Source organism: Chenopodium album, chromosome 13 (assembly GCF_948465745.1).
Source record: "Chenopodium album chromosome 13, dcCheAlbu1.1, whole genome shotgun sequence".
Lineage (NCBI taxonomy): Eukaryota > Viridiplantae > Streptophyta > Magnoliopsida > Caryophyllales > Amaranthaceae > Chenopodium > Chenopodium album.
In genome coordinates this window covers 13,785,554-13,803,466 of record NC_137846.1, presented here as the reverse complement: position 1 = coordinate 13,803,466, position 17,913 = coordinate 13,785,554, and the positions used below count along the sequence as shown (strand labels likewise).

General features: G+C 33.0%; 2 protein-coding genes across 2 annotated transcripts; one reads left to right on the top strand and one right to left on the bottom strand.

The window, feature by feature from the left end:
* Positions 1–9,676: 9,676 nt before the first annotated feature.
* On the top strand, positions 9,677–11,774 carry LOC145576366 (peptidyl-prolyl cis-trans isomerase CYP19-3-like). Its single transcript, XM_081634137.1, has 2 exons — positions 9,677–9,697; positions 10,929–11,774. Exon 2 carries the CDS (start codon positions 10,951–10,953, stop codon positions 11,479–11,481), a length of 531 nt encoding a protein of 176 aa, XP_081490263.1. The 5' UTR covers positions 9,677–9,697; positions 10,929–10,950; the 3' UTR covers positions 11,482–11,774.
* A 156-nt stretch (positions 11,775–11,930) lies between these two features.
* Positions 11,931–13,640, bottom strand: LOC145574615 (rubisco accumulation factor 1.1, chloroplastic-like). Its single transcript, XM_081632445.1, has one exon. The coding sequence runs from the start codon at positions 13,557–13,559 to the stop codon at positions 12,198–12,200; it is 1,362 nt and encodes a 453-aa protein (XP_081488571.1). The 5' UTR covers positions 13,560–13,640; the 3' UTR covers positions 11,931–12,197.
* Between the last annotated feature and the right edge of the window lie 4,273 nt (positions 13,641–17,913).

Sequence of the window (17,913 nt, the reverse complement as noted above, 5' to 3'; positions counted from 1 at the left end):
GTTCCTTGTTCTATTATTTCGATTGAACATTCTCTTAAACCTTCTCACCAACATAGTAGCCTCTTCTTCATCTACCTCAGAGTCTTCTGGATCATCAGCTTTGAGAGCCAAGCCTTTCCCTTTTTTCCTTCACTATTGCTTGTTCCTAAGTGTAACTCATGAGTCATGAGGGAACCAGCAAGTTGCTCGATGTTGAACTTTGAAGTCCTTAATTTCTTGTAAGGCAGTCACCTTGGCTCTCCATCTGTCATCTTGAGGGAGGCTTCTTAGAATTTTCCTAACCTGCACATCAATAGGGATTTGCTTTCCAAGAGAAACAAGCTCATTAATAATGTTAGTAAACCAGGTTAACATTTCCTGGATTGTTTCTTTTGGTTGCATTCAAAACGTTCATATTTAGACATAAGCAGATCAATTTTAGAGCGTTTCAACTCGTTAGTTCCTTCATGTGTTACTTGAAGTAAATCCCAAATTTCTTTAGCATTTTTACAACCCATAACACGATTGTGTTCATGGGGTCCAAGACCACAGTGAAGTAGTTTAACAGCAAGTGCATTAATTTCCATTTTTTCAAAATCTTCCTTATCAAACTCAAACATGGGTTTAGGTACTACCTCATTTTCACCAGTAGTTTTGGTGATTTTGAAATCACCAACTTCAATAACTTTCCAAACTTGGTAGTTGTCAGCTTTGATAAAAATCTTCATCCTGTTCTTCCAATAGGTGTAGAACTTCCCATTGAACATAGGAGGAAGCTGCGTAGAGTAACCTTCTTCCAGTTTCTCGTGATTGTTCATTTTGCTTCCAGGAACTTAAGTCGTCAGGGTATCCTGATTTCTTCGAGGAACTAGCTCTGATACCAATTGTTGACTCGAATGAACAATACAAGAGGGGGGTGAATTGTATTGTAGAGAAACTAGGGTAATTTTTGCGGAATTAGTAAAGAAACTCAAACAAAAACTTAAAGTGCAAAGAGAGATTATACGTGGAAAACTTCTTGGCCTTAATCAAGAAGAAAAACCATGACCACAAGTGATTTTAAACTCAACTCTTAATAATAATAGGGCAAACAACCTATTACAAATTAAGACTCTACACGTAAGTTCCTCAACGAACTTAAGTACCCTTCAACTGATCCCTCAATCAGTTGATCTCTCTAAACTCTCTCTTTCTCCTTGCTTCACTCAAAGCAATAAACTCTCTTAGAGTTTACCCAAACTATATCCCAATACAACTCAAGATTAAACTCTAAATGCTAAGTACTAAGACACTCAAGGACTTAAGTGGATTAAGACTTTTTTCGAAAGCTTAAAGATTGTAATGCTCAAGTGTATATTTCTCAACTGAAAACCAAATCAATTTATAGAAAAATAGAGGAAGTTAAAACAGTCGTTGCCTCAATCTCCACTAAGCCACAACATCCTTAGAATTAGGACGTGCAGGTTGTTGGAGCTTGGGCAGCAAGTAAAACCAATTTAACAGGAAGTGGTTTTACTGCTTCCTAAATTTTTCTCAACTTCTTTGACAAAGAAAAAACACACATTGAAGAATATTTTTTTAACAAAAAGATATTTTCACTAAAAGAGTTTTCCGAAATAAACAAGCTAGAGTATGGAAAATAAAATCTTAATCATATAAAATAAAATCCACTTTAATCCTATCATAATCAAAGTACTTAGCATAAATACAAGAAGCCTAAAATAAAGATAAAATAAATTAGACTCCTTGAAAATCTGTGAAAGTTCAACTCTGGAGCTTCAGTTCCTCACTCAAGGAACTTGACTTCTGATTGTCTTCTTTATCCTTCCATAGAAGACCTAGACCTTGTTCCATGCTCTATTCTTACTCTAGAATTTCGTAGTATAAACCTGGCATCAATCATAGCTAAAAACAAAAGTTAAACTAATATGAGTTTGCTTAGGTTCCTTGAGTCATCATCAAAACTTAGGGTCAACAACCTCCTCTTCCTTTTTCCCACCACCAACATTTATTGTACCCAACTTGTATGGTACAATAATAAAAAAATAAAAAATAAATAAATAAAAACGGAGGAAATTTTTTTTTTTTTTTTTTTGTAAGGAAACAAACAAAGAAAAACTATTTTTAAATTTAAATATTGTGTTTTCCCTTATAAAATATTTTTCATGGAGAATCAGTTTCCCTAAAAGTTGTTTTTTGTTAAAATAAATGGAGCCTAAGCAATAAAATTATTATGTAATGTCATACATTTGTGTTAGTATGGGTGAGTTTGGGCCACTTACATAACTTAATAAGTGTTACTTTAGATGCATACTACAAGAGGGGGGTGAATTGTAGTTTAAAGAAATTGAGCTAACTTTTTGCGGAATTAACAAAACTAAGCTAAAGTAACTCAAAAGTAATACAAAGAGATTTTACGTGGAAAACTTCTTGGCCCTAACAAGAAGAAAATCACGACCACTTGGGATTTTAGGAAATATTCTTTACTAGAATAGGGCAATCAACCTATTACAAGCTAAAGACTCTATATTCAAGTTCCTCAATGAACTTGAAGTTCCCAACAGTAAGTCCCTTAACTCATTGCTCTTCTCTTCTCTTTCTCTTCTCTTTCTCTTTCTATTCTAACTTCTCTTGAGTTCACTCAACTCACAATCCCCAATTACAACTCTTGAAATAAAATACTCTAATGAAAGTAATTAAGAAAGTTAACCAGTTAAGTAGAATGCGACTCTTGACTCTTTTAGAAAACTTAGAAGATAGAGAAATATGATCGAGCAAGGTGAAGTTTTTCAGAAAACAACTTCGATATTTATAGGAAATCATAGCTTGATTAAAACGCCACAACCTCCACTACTTACGCCAATATTGCTGCACATCAACGCCACTATTCTCTACCACTTCCAGAGCTGCAAACATGTCCTAGAAACCAGGGCACATTGAACCTCTTAGAAGCAGTTTCTTCGTTAAGTGGAGAAGACTTAATCAACAGTTAGTTGCGCAAGTTTAGAAAATCAGTTATGCAAGCTTTTTGAAAGATATTCTTTCTGAAATAAAAAGATATTAATTTTAGATAAAATCAGAAAATATATTTTCAATAACAAACTTTCCTACAATTAAGCAATCTTTAAATTCTATCCAAAATTAATTTTTAATCGCATTCTACTAAGTATCCAACTTCTAATTATTTTCACTTACATAAAACCTAAAATATAAAATACTTTAGACTTTATAATTCTCTTTGGAAGTCTTTACTCCGAGCCTTCATTCTCCAGCTTCTACTCTGAAGCTTCTGTTCCTTCACAGGAACACTGCAACAAGTCTTCTGATCTTATAAGCTCATGTTCCTTTGCCTTGAATTAATCCTGCAACTTATAATAAACAAACTACATAACTTATCAAGGCATTAGTCCATTTATTTGACTTGTGTTATCATCAAAACATCAAGGGCAACAATAAGTCTAAAGAATATTCCATACTAAACCAATCGACGATGCTAAAAGGGTAGAATTTAGTTTTCATCAATCTAATTATAAGGTTGTTCTTTCTCTCATCTTTCTCCAATGTATATGGGACAATTCATAAATAGACAACAGTGGTGTTTCAACATAAGCAACGACGAAATTAAGGTGGGGAAATACACTAAAGTATACACGCACGAGCACTACCTCTGTTTATTATTTGCAACGATGTGAAATTCACTAATATTTAGGTAAATCTTATTTGTGAGTGGTAAATGGAGGGAGAAAAATAAAGATGAATATGATGAAAATAGAAATAAAAAAGACATAAAAAGCAAAGAAAAAATACACTTTAATAATCCCGACTATTGCCAATTTACTTCTATTAATCCCAACTACTAAGGTTTATTTTTTTATAATCCTAACTATGCCCTTGAAGTTGCCTCCAATGGTCCCAAAAACCGATTACCTAATGAAAGGGTTTTTTTTTTAAACACCATATGTCAACACATGATTGGCCTAAATATTAAAAAAAATTAAAAAAATATGAGAAACCGATCTAGCCAACCCAACCCACACAACCAACCGTGAAATCCCAACCAACCTACACAACGAATCGCCACCGATTGGCTAACTCCCTAACCCTCGAAAATGGCCAGCTGGCCCTCCCCACCCCCAAAAAAACACACAACCGATCCACCGACCTCAACCCCCCTAAACCACTCTCTTCCATTCGCCCCCTCCCCTTCACCGAAAAAAAAAAATCAGAGCAGCTCCTCTTCCCTTCCGACACCCTCGAAATTGCCCAGGGTGCCGAATTTGGGGGTTGGGGAAGGGAGGAGGTTTGTTTTCGACAATGAGAAGGTTGTTTTCAACGGTCAAATTCAGTAGTTTAGGGGTGGGAGTTTTCGATTGTTGAATTATGTGGTTTTAAGGTAGGAATGGGCCGACTAGGATGGTTTTTGGGGTTGGGAGGGGTCGACCGACCATTTATGAGGGTTAGGGAATATGGTCGGTCGTTTCCCGATGGGCTTGGGGTTAACCCTAGTGTTTTGCAATGGCATAAGGGGAGGTGGTGGTGGCTAGTAGGGTTTTTAATTTTTTTTTTTAAAAATTTAGACCAATCACGTGCTGACATGTCTACTGGTTACCTATTACGACAATTTAATGACTTGGTGTTGACCGGTTGGGACTATTGGAGGAAAACTTAGGGCATATTTAGGATTATTAAAAAAACAGAACCTTAGTTGAGATTATTACAAGTAAATCGACAATAGTTGGAATTATTATAGTGTATTTTTCCAAAAGTGCAAAAGCAAAGAAAACTATTGCCATAAATAATTTATAGTATCTTTTTAAGGTAAATGTTACAAATAAATTGAAACGGAGATAGGATATGAATTTAATTTGTTTTGAGCAAACAAATTAAAGCGCGTTAAAAAGACTAGACATCCTGAAAGTTTTTATATATTTCATTATTTAACCGAATTTAAGTGGTAGTTATATAAGTTTTTGTTTATTAGTACATTATTAATTAGATTTTGAAAATTTTGAATGGAGCTAGTGCACACAAATGATCTATTGGGACCATTGGGTTTTTGGAGTGATTAGAATTTAGAAAAATTGGCTCCTATATATATATTTTTGTGCCAATTTAAGATTAATAATTTCGTATGCAAGGTAGACAAAATTTATTCAATAAGTTCAGATATCTAATACAATATGTTCATAATTATAAAACTTATAGAGATTTAGAAATATATAAATTAGAAACAAAATAATTTTACGTATGCAAAACATCAAATTTTTAGATATATAATTTATATTGTACAGAATTCTAAATTTTGTAAAATGATTAAAAATACATAGATCTACAAAATAAATAAATAAATAAATAAAAGTTCATAAGAAATGTATCATATGTCAAATTATAATTAAGATTTTCACACTCCGAAATATAAGTCAATAAAATTATCTATTTATAAGGAACGTATCATATGTTCATATTTCTTACAAAAAAATGTTCAAAATAACAAAATATATCCAAATACAAAATTGTTCTTAACAAAATACACAAATATCATACAAACTTAAGCATCAGTTAAATTTAACTAGCTAGATCAAAATCATACATCTTAAATAATTTTGGCTTAGCTACACAAATATCATGTACACTCAAGCATCAACTTAAATATAAGTTGATGAAAATTACCATCTAATACAAATGTAATTAATGATTTTCAAGAGAAAAAAATAAATAAATAAATAAAAACAAACACGAAAATGATGAAGATAATATTCTCAAAAAGATAGTGATGGTGTTAAAGTAAGGAAAATTATGTAGTGATAGTGTGGCATGAAATGAAAAAAAAGGAATCAATTCTCTCATTTTGTGGGTAATAGTTACCATTGTAACTATTACCCTCATCATGAGGGTCCTATCTCTCTCCTTTTTTCATGGCACAACTACCTTATTTCATTTGTAAACACCTTGTTTTTTACAATAATATATCTAATTAATTAAGTTTTTCCAAGTTTGACTTATATTATCCCGTCATATATTGCACCCAATCCAAGCCGCATGACCTAATTTGTAAGCCTTATGGAAGAGATTGGTACTAAATAATGGTATATGTAGATCGAAAATTGGAAATCACCTGAGTGCAAAACAGAAGAAGAGAAAGCAACAAAATACAGGAAAAGGCAAGATACCTACTACCTCCGTTTTTTATTAGTTGACACTGTTTGCCTTTTACACTATTTATAAATTACACTTTGACTAACTTTTGTGACTTATAGCTACGATAAAACATAGTCGAGTGGGATCTTGTTTGAATCGTCTCGATGTATATTTTATATTCACTTTTTATAATTTTACATTGTCGAGAATTAGATATATTAATGTTAAAAAAGTGTGTTGATAATCGTGATAAAAAAAATGGTGTCAACTAAACAAAAATAGAGGTAATATATGTTAAAATCAAAACGAAATCGTTTTTGAACCCGATCCACCTAGATCTAGATGGACCCATGTCGATCTTATGATTTGCGGTCTACAAGAGATAAAGCCGATCAAGTCAACCTAGCCTGAATTTAGATGGGTTTTGGCAGATATTTTTGGCCCAATATTTTAAATTTTCAGGCGGGCTTTTGGGAATGCATTTTTAGCCAGCCCGAAAATGGCTAGAAAATCCATCCATTTTAGAGGTGGATATGGACACCTGATTTCTGACCAAAAACTTGGCTCGCCCCGAGAATTAGGATGATTTTTAGGCCTCAGCAGGCCCGACCCGTAGCCGGTGTGGCCTGCGCAATTGCTTAGGGCCCAATATTGCTTGGGGCCTCAAAATTATACAATATATAGAATTTTTTGTAGAATAAACTTAGAGTCTAATCTCTTCATCTTATTTTCAATTCAGTACAGTTCAGCTCTAATCAGTTTAGTTTAGTTCAGTTCTCAATTTTCATCTCTCATAAAATATTCAGTTTAGTTCAGTTCAATTCAGCTCAATTTAGTAAATCAGAACAGGCCTTTAGTATAAGTGTTGTGGCTCATTAATAAGTGTGCGGATTTTATAGTTTAGCAGGTGCATGGTTCAATTCCCGCTGGCTAATTTTCTAAGTTTTTTTTTTTTTCTTTCATTACTTTTTTTTTTTTAGGAATTTTTTTCGTTCTTTCTCTCTTTTATTTTTATAAAGGATTATCTATTATTAATTGTGCTCTTTTATTAGTCTTTTTTTAATAAGTGTTTTATTCCTACATTTTGAAAGATTGCAACAATATTTTAATACTTTTATCCCCACTTATAGCCTCTCGACTCAATTCATTTTTTAAAAATATTTTTCATTTTCTTTTTCCCCTTTACAATAGGGGTACCTATAAATACTTTTGTACATATATATATTTTTCTTTTCAACATATTTCGCTTTAAAATAATAATTTAAAGCGGAGCACTTATTAGAATGTGCAAGATTATTATACATTTTATAAAAAAGGGGATATTTTTATCACAATTGCACAAGGCCACCATAATAGTTGGGACGGCCCTAAGCCACAGCCCGACCCGTCCAATAATCACCTCTAGCGAGAGATTACAAATTCTTAGCTACACACTAGTGTAGCTAAGCTAGCTGCAACAAGTTTAAATATGAACATATAGTACATAAAAAATGAACATATGTATTTTTCTCTTTCTTATATTTTAACTCTATCTCTGTTCTTCTTTCTTAGCTCTATTAATTTCCTCTCTCTTCTGGTTTATTCTCAATTCAAAATTTCTCTCTCCTCTTTTTGCCCTTTCCTTAAAAGTTTACTTTATTAAATCCCTTCAATCTTTAAACTTCTTTGTCCTACTGCGGATATTCTCCAATTCGTCACCACCGTAGCATCCTCCATCGTCATCATCTTCGTTGCGATTATGAATATTGAGGTAATTTAATTTAATATTTTTTGTGTGTGTTTATGAATATGCATGTGAATGTTGTAAAATTGTTGATTTCAATCAATTTTGCATTTGAGATTAAAAATCTATCATGTTATTGATCAATAATTATTGTCTCTATGATGAATCAAGATTAGACTTACGGTGGATATTCAAATTTTTAGAGCTAAAATAATTACAATTGAAATTGTGTATAATTTCTGTAAAAAAAAATGAACATAGAGTACTTTAAAATCGAACAAGTTTGTACAAAATGAACATTTAGTAGACTAAAAATGAACATTTAGTAATACACTAAAAATAAACATTTAGTATATAAAAATGAACATATTTTAACGATTTATTTTAGCTTTTTTTCGTAAATTTATTATATACAACGAATTTGAATCTATATGAATATATGAAATTATGTTCATTTTAATATATTGAATGTTCATAATATTATTTGACGTGTTCATTTTTTACGTTTTTTTATACTAAATTATCATTTTATTTAATGTGCTCATATATTTTTACGAAGTGTTCATTTTCTTTGGTATGGTCTAGCTATTTTATAGTTGTATGACAAATGTTCATTTCTAATACACTAAATGTTCATTTCTTTTTTTGATATGTTCACTTTTATTACTAAATGTTCATTTTTTTACGCGTTCATTTTTTATTATTGAATATTCCTTTTTTTACATGTTTATTTTTTTTTTTTACTAAATGTTTGTTTTTAAGGTCATGGTCTAGCAAATATATGATTATATGATAATCATGTTCATTTTTAATAAATGATCATTTTTTTAATAACATGTTCACTTTTTAGTATTACATGTTCATTTTTTTTACATATTCATTTTTTATTATTAAATGTTCTTTTTTTCATGTTCATTTTTTAAAACTAAATGTTCACTTTAGGGCATGGAGTTGATTTGGGCGGGTCGCGAATATATTATCTGGATTATTTGATTTGGGTCTCGCGTTTAGGTCTTTTCTTGTTGCAGCTATAATAGCTACATTAATATGTAGCCAAGACCCATTGAGCGAGAGATGATAATTGAGATAGAGTACATCCTAAGCCCTGAGTTAGTAATATTAGGGTATTTTTTGAAGGAAAAAAGGGTAATTAACAGGTACCCAAAATACTAGATTACTATATTAACTCCCGTGCGATGCACGGATATAATAAAAGAATTCATAATTGTGCAAATTTCAAAGACATATAAGTCAAAATATGTAAAATCTTTGTATTACATACGATATTATTAACATAAACCAAATTGCAAAAATTGAAATAATATAAACAAAAGAAAATTCATGTCTACAATAAACTTTTGCGAACTTTGTAATTAGTTGGAGTAATCACACATATAAAAGGTTGATATTTGTTTTCCTTAAGATTTTTTAAAAGGTTTTTAAAAGAAAAAGTATTGAAAACTAAAAAGTTTAATGTACTATATTAAACTACTTTGCAATCAGTATTTATATTTTTTTTTTAAAAAATCATGAAAAAAAAAATTTAGGTGGAAAAAAAATGAATGAAAAGTTGATACGTATACATTTTTTTAAAAATAATAATGTCAGCAATTGTTACTTTACTAATATTATAGATTAACGGAGATACTCAATGTCCGGCCGACCTAGAACTCTAGTTATTTTATCTGGTTAAGTACCCAGCCCAAATAAATGAATAAAACTTGGTATTGGGTCAGGTCAAATAAGTCGGGTTTTTTTTAACACTTCATCTTAATCTGTGGACAGCATATTTCATCTTTCTAAAAACCTAAACCTCTCTGTATCACCGTTAAACCTCGCAGACCTTTAAAACAATAGGTACATTTTCTCACCATTTTCCCTCGCCTCCTTTACATTCTTCTTTATCTACTTCTTTATCTACTTCTTTATATCTATTTAATTCTATTGCATTTTTGTTTCATTACTCCTATTTTACCCTATAATTTCTGTTTCACAAGAATTCATAAGTGCATTAAATTAAGGTTTTTATTTTTTTTTTAAAGATTAAAATTTTAGTTAGAATATTAGTTGTTTGATTTCGTTTGAGAAAGAAGCACTTATCGAAGGTTTGCTGGTTTTTAATCTTAGTAACCTGTTGAGCTCAAAAGATGTGCAATATCATAAACGTCGTCAATCAGCTTGTACTATCTCTAAATTTTTTGGGGATTTTTTCTGGGTGACGAACATTGATTTTAAATTCAAAGAATTTTAACATAAAATTAGTGTATAAATGAGTAAATGTACATGTTGTTTTACAAATTTTATTAGGTGTTACTTGTTTTAATTGAAATAAAATTTTACATTTTTTGGTTGATAATTTGGTTTAAATGTATTGGGGTTGGAAGGATTTGCCCTGTATATTCAACCCGATATTGTGTAAGCATCCGAAACGATTTCCGACATTTGCATTTGAAGAACACAAACTCAGTTGGGTGTGGAGATGCCATAGTTTAGGAGAATTTTATAGCTGTTGCTTTTGTTTGTTTGAGCAATGAACTTCATTTGGAAATTAGTGATGAAACTTTGCTTGATCATCGCTTTTGTCTTTTGGTTTTGGTGGTTTCGTATTGATTTATTTTTTTGCAAATCACAGTTAGTTTAAGTTTTCTTATCTCTGCATTGGTTGCTTATCGCGTTTGTCATCTGGGTTTAGTGGTTTCCCATTGATTTATTTTCTAAATCACAGTTATTTTAAGTTTGCTCATCTCTGCATTGCTTGATTGTCGTGTTTTTCATTTGGCTTTTAGTGATTTCATATTGATTTATATCTGTAAATCACATTTAATTGAAGGTTCCTTATCTCTGCATTGCTTGATTATCGCGTTTGTCATTTGGTTTTGGTGGTTTCATATTGATTTATATTATGTAAAGCACAATTAGTTGAAGGGTGTTTATTTCATTTCGGTCATTAGTTATAATGAGTGTGGCTACTTCGGTTTGTTTGTATCTGAATATTTTGGTCAGATGTCATTGGTATGTAATTTTAATTGTGCCTTCTTTTTATGTAATTGGCTTTGTTTAATTCTCGAAGTTCTTGATTTGGTTTCAGTAGCAACACTTTGAAGGGCAAGATGGCAAAGCCAAATCCCAAGGTTTTTTTTGACATTCTGATTGGGACTAAGAAGGCTGGTCGAGTTGTTATGGAGCTCTTTGCTGATGTTACCCCCAAAACGGCTGACAACTTCCGTGCTCTATGCACTGGGGAGAAAGGAATTGGAAAAGCTGGGAAGCCACTCCATTATAAGGGCTCAGCATTTCACCGAATCATCCCAGATTTCATGTGCCAGGGTGGGGATTTCACCCGGGGAAATGGAACTGGAGGAGAATCAATTTATGGTTTGAAGTTTGCGGATGAGAACTTCAAGTTGAAGCATACAGGACCTGGTATTCTCTCTATGGCAAATGCTGGACCAAATAGTAATGGCTCACAGTTCTTTATTTGCACTGCAAAGACATCATGGCTAGATGGAAAGCACGTGGTATTTGGTAAAGTTGTTGAAGGTTATAATGTGGTTACGGATATGGAGAAACAGGGCAGTGACGATGGAAGAACTAAATGTCCAGTGGTCATAGAAGACTGTGGGCAGCTACCTGATAATTGATTAGAAAGCATCAAAAGTGCTTTAGAACGTAAGTGCCCTTCGCAGTATTCTGAGTAGTGATGTTTGAATCCTGATTAGTCTTCATGTATCTTATAATAGGTCATCCAAGAAACAAGAAATTTGGTATAAATACATGTACTTCCATTAGAGTGCTATCTTTTAATGGCTTTATTTTAGGCGTTGGGTTAGATATTGGCAATTGCCCTGTTCCATTTGTTTTAAGTTAATAAATTAATTTCTTGTTTCCTGAGCATGTGATGCAATGGGAATTGGAAATCTCTGGTCTGTTTTTCTATGTGTTTGTCGCGCATAGGGTTATGCCATTAGGTCAGCTCAATTTCACAGTTTCTGAATCTGGCATTTCAAACAGTTGCTTGAATTCAAGAGTGCTACACTTTTTTGCTTGATTAAAGTAGTTGATGCATTGGCAAGAATGGCAACACTGAAAAGATACAGCAGTTTGGTCTTTTATTCTTTCACTGCTAGTTATTCAAATAGACAATTGATTTTCAAAAGAACACTTCAAATTACATTTCAGCTTAAAAGATTGAATAATACGAAGTATGTATCCATTTTAAAACAAAGAAAACAAAATTACAAGCTCTAAACTAGAGCAATAGTCATCATACAACTACAATGATCTTTGGTCTCTTTTCCATCTACATGAATCTAACCCAAAAAGACTCACCTCAAGAACCCCCATCTAAACTAAACAATCAATCCCAATCTTCATCACTCAATTGATCATCAACCTCGTCTTTAGGCGGCCTAACCACAATCACAACTGTCCCTAAGCTCTCTGCCACCCCCATTTCCTTCAATATCGAACCTTTCTCCACCTTCAACCCTCCATCATCACCACCCTTCCTAGCAACCAAGTAAAACCCATCATCAACCTCTACCTCCCTCCTCTTCCTATCAATCACCACCAAAACCGGCTCATCCACATACCACCTATTCACCCTCCATGGCAACACTTTAGCATTACTAAACGCCACCGCCACCCCACCAGTCCCAATCCCTGCCAACGGAATCCACCTCGGGAGCACCACCCACCTATCCCACCCCTCATTTGCAACAACAACACCAAACTCCCCTTCACTCTTACACTCCATAGGCACCCTCCCAACTCCACTCTCCCCCTCAACCGCCTGCGAAACCGGCAAAACCACCACAGTCGTGGCCTCTGCAACCTCCCCCATCTTCAACCTCACCACCGGCACCTTAATCGCCGCCTTGACAATCTCCTCCACTTTCCCTACCTTCTTCCCCTCAATCTCCTCCCTCACAGTCTCCCTCGCCTTATCCGTATCAGCAACCTCCAACGCCGTCGCCAAAGCCGAGCTCCTCCTCTCCGACGGATTCATGAACTCCCTCGAAAGACGATAATGCCAAAACGCCCAACAATCCCCAGGACAATTATAATCAAAACACCCAAAACCCGGCTCATCTTTTCTCGCCGGAAAATCCTTAATACTCCTCGCAATTTCCCGCGCTTTTTCCCCATCTAATCTTTTCCTGACAACATAGTTCGCAGTAGCAGCTCTTTGCGACGTATTCAACATCCGAATTTCATACAAAAGCTCAGCACCACCATTTTCAAAGAAAGCCAGAGTTTCAGGCTCAATAATAGGGGAATCAGCAATGGATTCCCTCACCTGTGCGGCAACAACGAGAAGATTCTGCTCAACACCGGTGATTCCAGTAAGCTCTTCAATTGAAGGTGGAGTAAACCCGTCTCGAAACAGGGTGGAAATCAGGGGAGCATACTCGTACCATAACCCAAGACGGTTAGCAAGAACCTCGATGATCGAGGCAGTGTCGAGGTTCTTGTATTTTTGGGGGAGGGGGTTGGGAGGGGGGCGAAAGGGTTGGTATAAGTTTTGGGGTTGAGGGGAAGAGGAGGATTTGGGGATAATGAGGTTGGGGACAAGAGGTGGGGGAGAGTAGGAGGATGTGATTGGTTTGTTGGCGAGGCGAAGCAAGGTGGAGGAAGGTGGTGGGAGAAGGTGTTTGGTGGTGGTGGAGAAGAGGGTGGTGGAGGAAGAAAGGGAGTGGGAGGAGGAGAGAGATAGCATGGTGAGAGTGTGGGAATTGGAGGGAGATTGAGTGATTGATTTATCACCTTATCTTGTTTAGAGGAGAAAAAAAAAGGAGGATAGTGAATGATGGAGTAATGTGTGTATTTGTAAGTTTTGGGATATTTTTTTTTTTTTTTTTTGGAGAAAAAAGAGGTTTTGGGATTTTGATGGTATATCCACTTTAGAGAATTTAATTTTATAAATTTTTATTACAAGTAGAGAATTAGGAATATTCAATTATTTATTGGATTGGGTGAAATTGATGAGGATTTCTCATCCTCTACTAATAAGTAGAGTCCTCTTGGACTCTACTTGTCTTTTAACCGACACTTTTGTCGTTGATGGTTTGGTATTGATTTTAATTTCGATGGTATACCAACAACAGTCAAGGCAAGCCTAGTTAGTATTCTTTTTGGTACCAACGAACTTCTAAATGGGATACCAACGAACTTCTAATTGGTATTTCTTTTTTATACCAACGAACTTCTAATTGGTATTTATTTATGACACCAACGACCTTTTAAATAATACTATTTAAAAATTAATTAATGTTCACTTGTTTCTTGATTAATGACTTTAACGGTACTAGTTATCACAACTCTACTACTTATACATCGAAATAAGTTACTTTAACAATTTAACAGCCCACCATACTTCGCAATAATAATTCTTTAACTAGAGAGTTTTGACCAATACCTGAACTTAGTCGACAATGGAACCTCCGGCGTTCTGAGCTTCCGGCTTTACCAAGGTAGCTAACCCCAACCCTGTCTTCCTTAGATCAAGCTCAGCACAGATCTATTTCGTTTCTTACCTTAGATCATAATCTCTAATTAAACAATCCTTATGGTGTTTATGATGGAACTTTTTAAACAGAAAAATAACTCATTTGATATATAAGGTTCAAGGGGATAACGTTCCCTTCTTGAACGAAACTTTTATTTAATTTAAAAAGATTACAACACTCATATATTACAACAAACACACAAACTGAAAGCTTAAACAGACATAAGCTGAACTAGAGTTTTCTCTACTTTTAGAGAGATGGAGAATCAATCTGTCTCTTAAGGTGAGTATTTTTCTCTAGAGGACTCTCTAATACTTTCAGAGCAATTCTCTAGCTAACTCTTCCAACTCTACCTCTTCCTTCTTGGCCTAAGTCCCTTTATATAGGGAAGCAAAGTTACATAGGATCCTTATCCTGACTCAGCAAGCAATTATACACTATTTGTAATACCCCATATTTTTGAAATGTATTTTCTAATTAGTATTCTCTTAAAAAGGGTATTTTAGTAATTTATTTTACTATTTGAATTTTGGAGCCAAAATGATATTGAATTTCGGCGCCAAAAGTATTTTAAAACTCAATTATTATTTTTGGATTTTGGATAAGATTTATTATCCATTTATTTTATTTTAAAAACCGGATTATTTATATATATTTCGGATATTTTAATTAAACAAAATTATATTTTATTATTTATTTAAAAGGGCCGAAAATTCCTAAATTATTAACTATGATTTTCGGATTTTCTATGTGTAGAAAATCTGATTTTCTTAGTTATTTTATTTAGTGAATAATTGGAATTTTATTAATTAATTATTTTATACAATAAATATTATTTACACAATTATTTTTAATTCCTTAAAACTAGCAAATTAATTCCCTAAATATCTAAAGCCACCATGATGGATTTTTGGGTGACTTATTTTGATAAATTTTAATTATCTCCTCAAAATATCTTATTTTCCTTAATTCTATTTCTCCATCTTTTTAATATCTAATCATCATATTTTCTTGCCATTTATTCTTCTTAATTATTCCCCAAGTATTCCAATGTCCTTATTATTTTTCATGACATACATACATTCCATATTTAATTATAAACAATCACCTTAATATCCAAACTTTCCTTAATTCTTTTACTCACTTCTCCAAGTAATCTCTTAAACCCTACTTGCCATAATTCTTCCCACATTCTCTTGCTATAATTCTTGCATGAGCTAGCCTATAAATACCCCTTCATACTCTCATATTCTTCACACCAAAAACTTAATTCTCTTCTTCTCTCTTATTCTTCTTTTCCCTAAACCTTTTCATACTTTTCTTCTCCTCTTTTCATACAAATATTATCCCGTATACCTTTGAAGCCAGTTTTCGGGTACTTCTGGTCAGTTTTTGGGGTATTGATGTTTTACAAAAGATTGTTCCTCTCAAAAAATCCTTGAGGTTAGACTCAAGAATCACCCAATTTAGAGTTATATTGAAGGAGTTATGACCTCTGCCTATTCTTTCCAACGAAAATTCAATTCTCTTTAATCCTATTCTTTTATCTTCTTCATGGTTAGTTTTCTAAAATAAAAAATACCTATTTCAAAGCTATAAATTTTATATTAAAGTATTATTTTAAAAGAGTTTTATAGCCCATGCACATTAGATTTGAGTTTATGTTGTGATAACCTTATGGTTATGTTATTTGCAAGGTATATTCGTGATTGAACTTTGAAAGTGCGAAGTGTTGATTGATATTCGGAATCAAGGTTCTTGAGGTTCTTTTGTGTGGTTTTTCTAGCAAGGATCAAGGTACGTTTAGGTGGTTAGATACCTTTGAAAGTGATTAGTTTGAATAACATGTTTTACATGATTTGATTGGTGATTGAATTAAATTGATTTGAATTATGATTTTGAAATAAATTATGTTTGAAGGTATTGATTTTAATAAAAGTATTTTGAATGATTGATTTTTAAATCATGTTTTGAATGGTTTAGATTACTTATCATGTTTAAATAAAGGATTTGATTTTAAAAGGTTTGTTGAATTAAATAAAAGGTTTTTCAAGGAAGAGTTATTGATTTTTGAAAAGTTATTAATATGAGATTTTATTCTCAAGTATTTATTTAAAAGGTTTTGATTTTGAAAGTATGTGGAATTATTAAAAAGGAGTTTGAATTATATTGGAATTTATTTGATATTAAAAGGATTTACTGAACCATTGAATTATTATTATTAATGCTTTATAAGCATGTTAGTAATCCCACTATGCGGATTTGGTTTATATAAGGCCTTGGACTTTGTACGACCTGGTCTTTCCTCAATAATAGCCTTGTAATATAAGGAGACTAGCTTGGGGGGTGTGCACACTTGGATGAGGAATTGGATTAAAGAAATTGGTTCTTAATAAAGGAATTGGTTTTATTAACTATTATTCTGAATATTGAATCATTGGAATCGGTTTTGGAATAATGAATTTGGAATTTATTGGATTAATTATTGGAATTGATTTTTAAAGCATGTTTGCAAATAAATTGAGTTTACATTATCTTGCACTTATCATACTTAGTATAATTTGTTAATCCATATTTCCTATTTGTTTTGGTTCGCCCTGTTTACCTTAATGGTAAGCAGTGTTGACTAATTTCAGGTGGAGTCAATGATTGAGTATGTGGAGTCCCGGGAATGGTTTCACCTAGATTAGGAATGTTGGTCTTTATGTTTTTATTTTGAGTACTCATGACAATGGTTATTATTATGGTTTAATTAATAAAAGAGTATTGAAGTTTCCGCTGCCAAGTATTAGTTTTTATTTAGTAAGTTTTGAGTAGCCTTGCGTAATCACGCGGCGGTAATACGCCCAAGTCTATCTCTACGGTATAATTATACGTATTATACTAGTATTTCCATAGAGGGAGATTTGGGGGTGTTACACCATTGCTTTTTACAAAGATACTTTAAGACTGAAAAATTAACAAAACCTAGCTACAATGAAAGTTCCTTGAATTATTGCTGGTGTAGGCTCAAGTATTCATAATTTCATCCATAATCATATCTTATAGGCTCCCCTAACTATCTTCGCTGTCTTCATAATGAGCATACATAGGATTCTCTTCTTCTATGCCAAAGTCTACAACACATTTGGCTGCATATGATTCATCCCAAGTTATGAAGGCTTCAAACAGATATTCATTGCCTTCAAATGACAGAAACTTTCCACTTTCAACATCTTCTAAATATTTGTAGATTGACTCGGTGTTGTTTATGCCATCTACCAAATATTCTTTCATCTCGTTAGGTGCCACAATTTTTGTATTACTAACATGAAATATAACAGGAGGATTTTCTTTCCTTTTTATAAAATTGTTAAGATATGTGAAATGTAGAAAAATCCCATCGCTCTTGCTTCAATAGGATTTCTAACAGTTTTCTGACGAATTGGTATGGGATCTTGACAATACCTCACTCTCCCAAACATTATCAAGTAATGCGGTGGACTAACTTTTCCTTCTTTAACTTCGATATTAGCACATTGCACCCTTGCTCCTAGCTGAAAGTCTTCTTTTTTGTCATCACAA

Excerpts from the sequence above, each read along its gene's own strand:
- LOC145574615 (XM_081632445.1), bottom strand. The coding sequence starts at position 13,559 with ATGCTATCTCTCTCCTCCTCCCACTCCCTTTCTTCCTCCACCACCCTC.
- LOC145576366 (XM_081634137.1), top strand. The coding sequence starts at position 10,951 with ATGGCAAAGCCAAATCCCAAGGTTTTTTTTGACATTCTGATTGGGACT.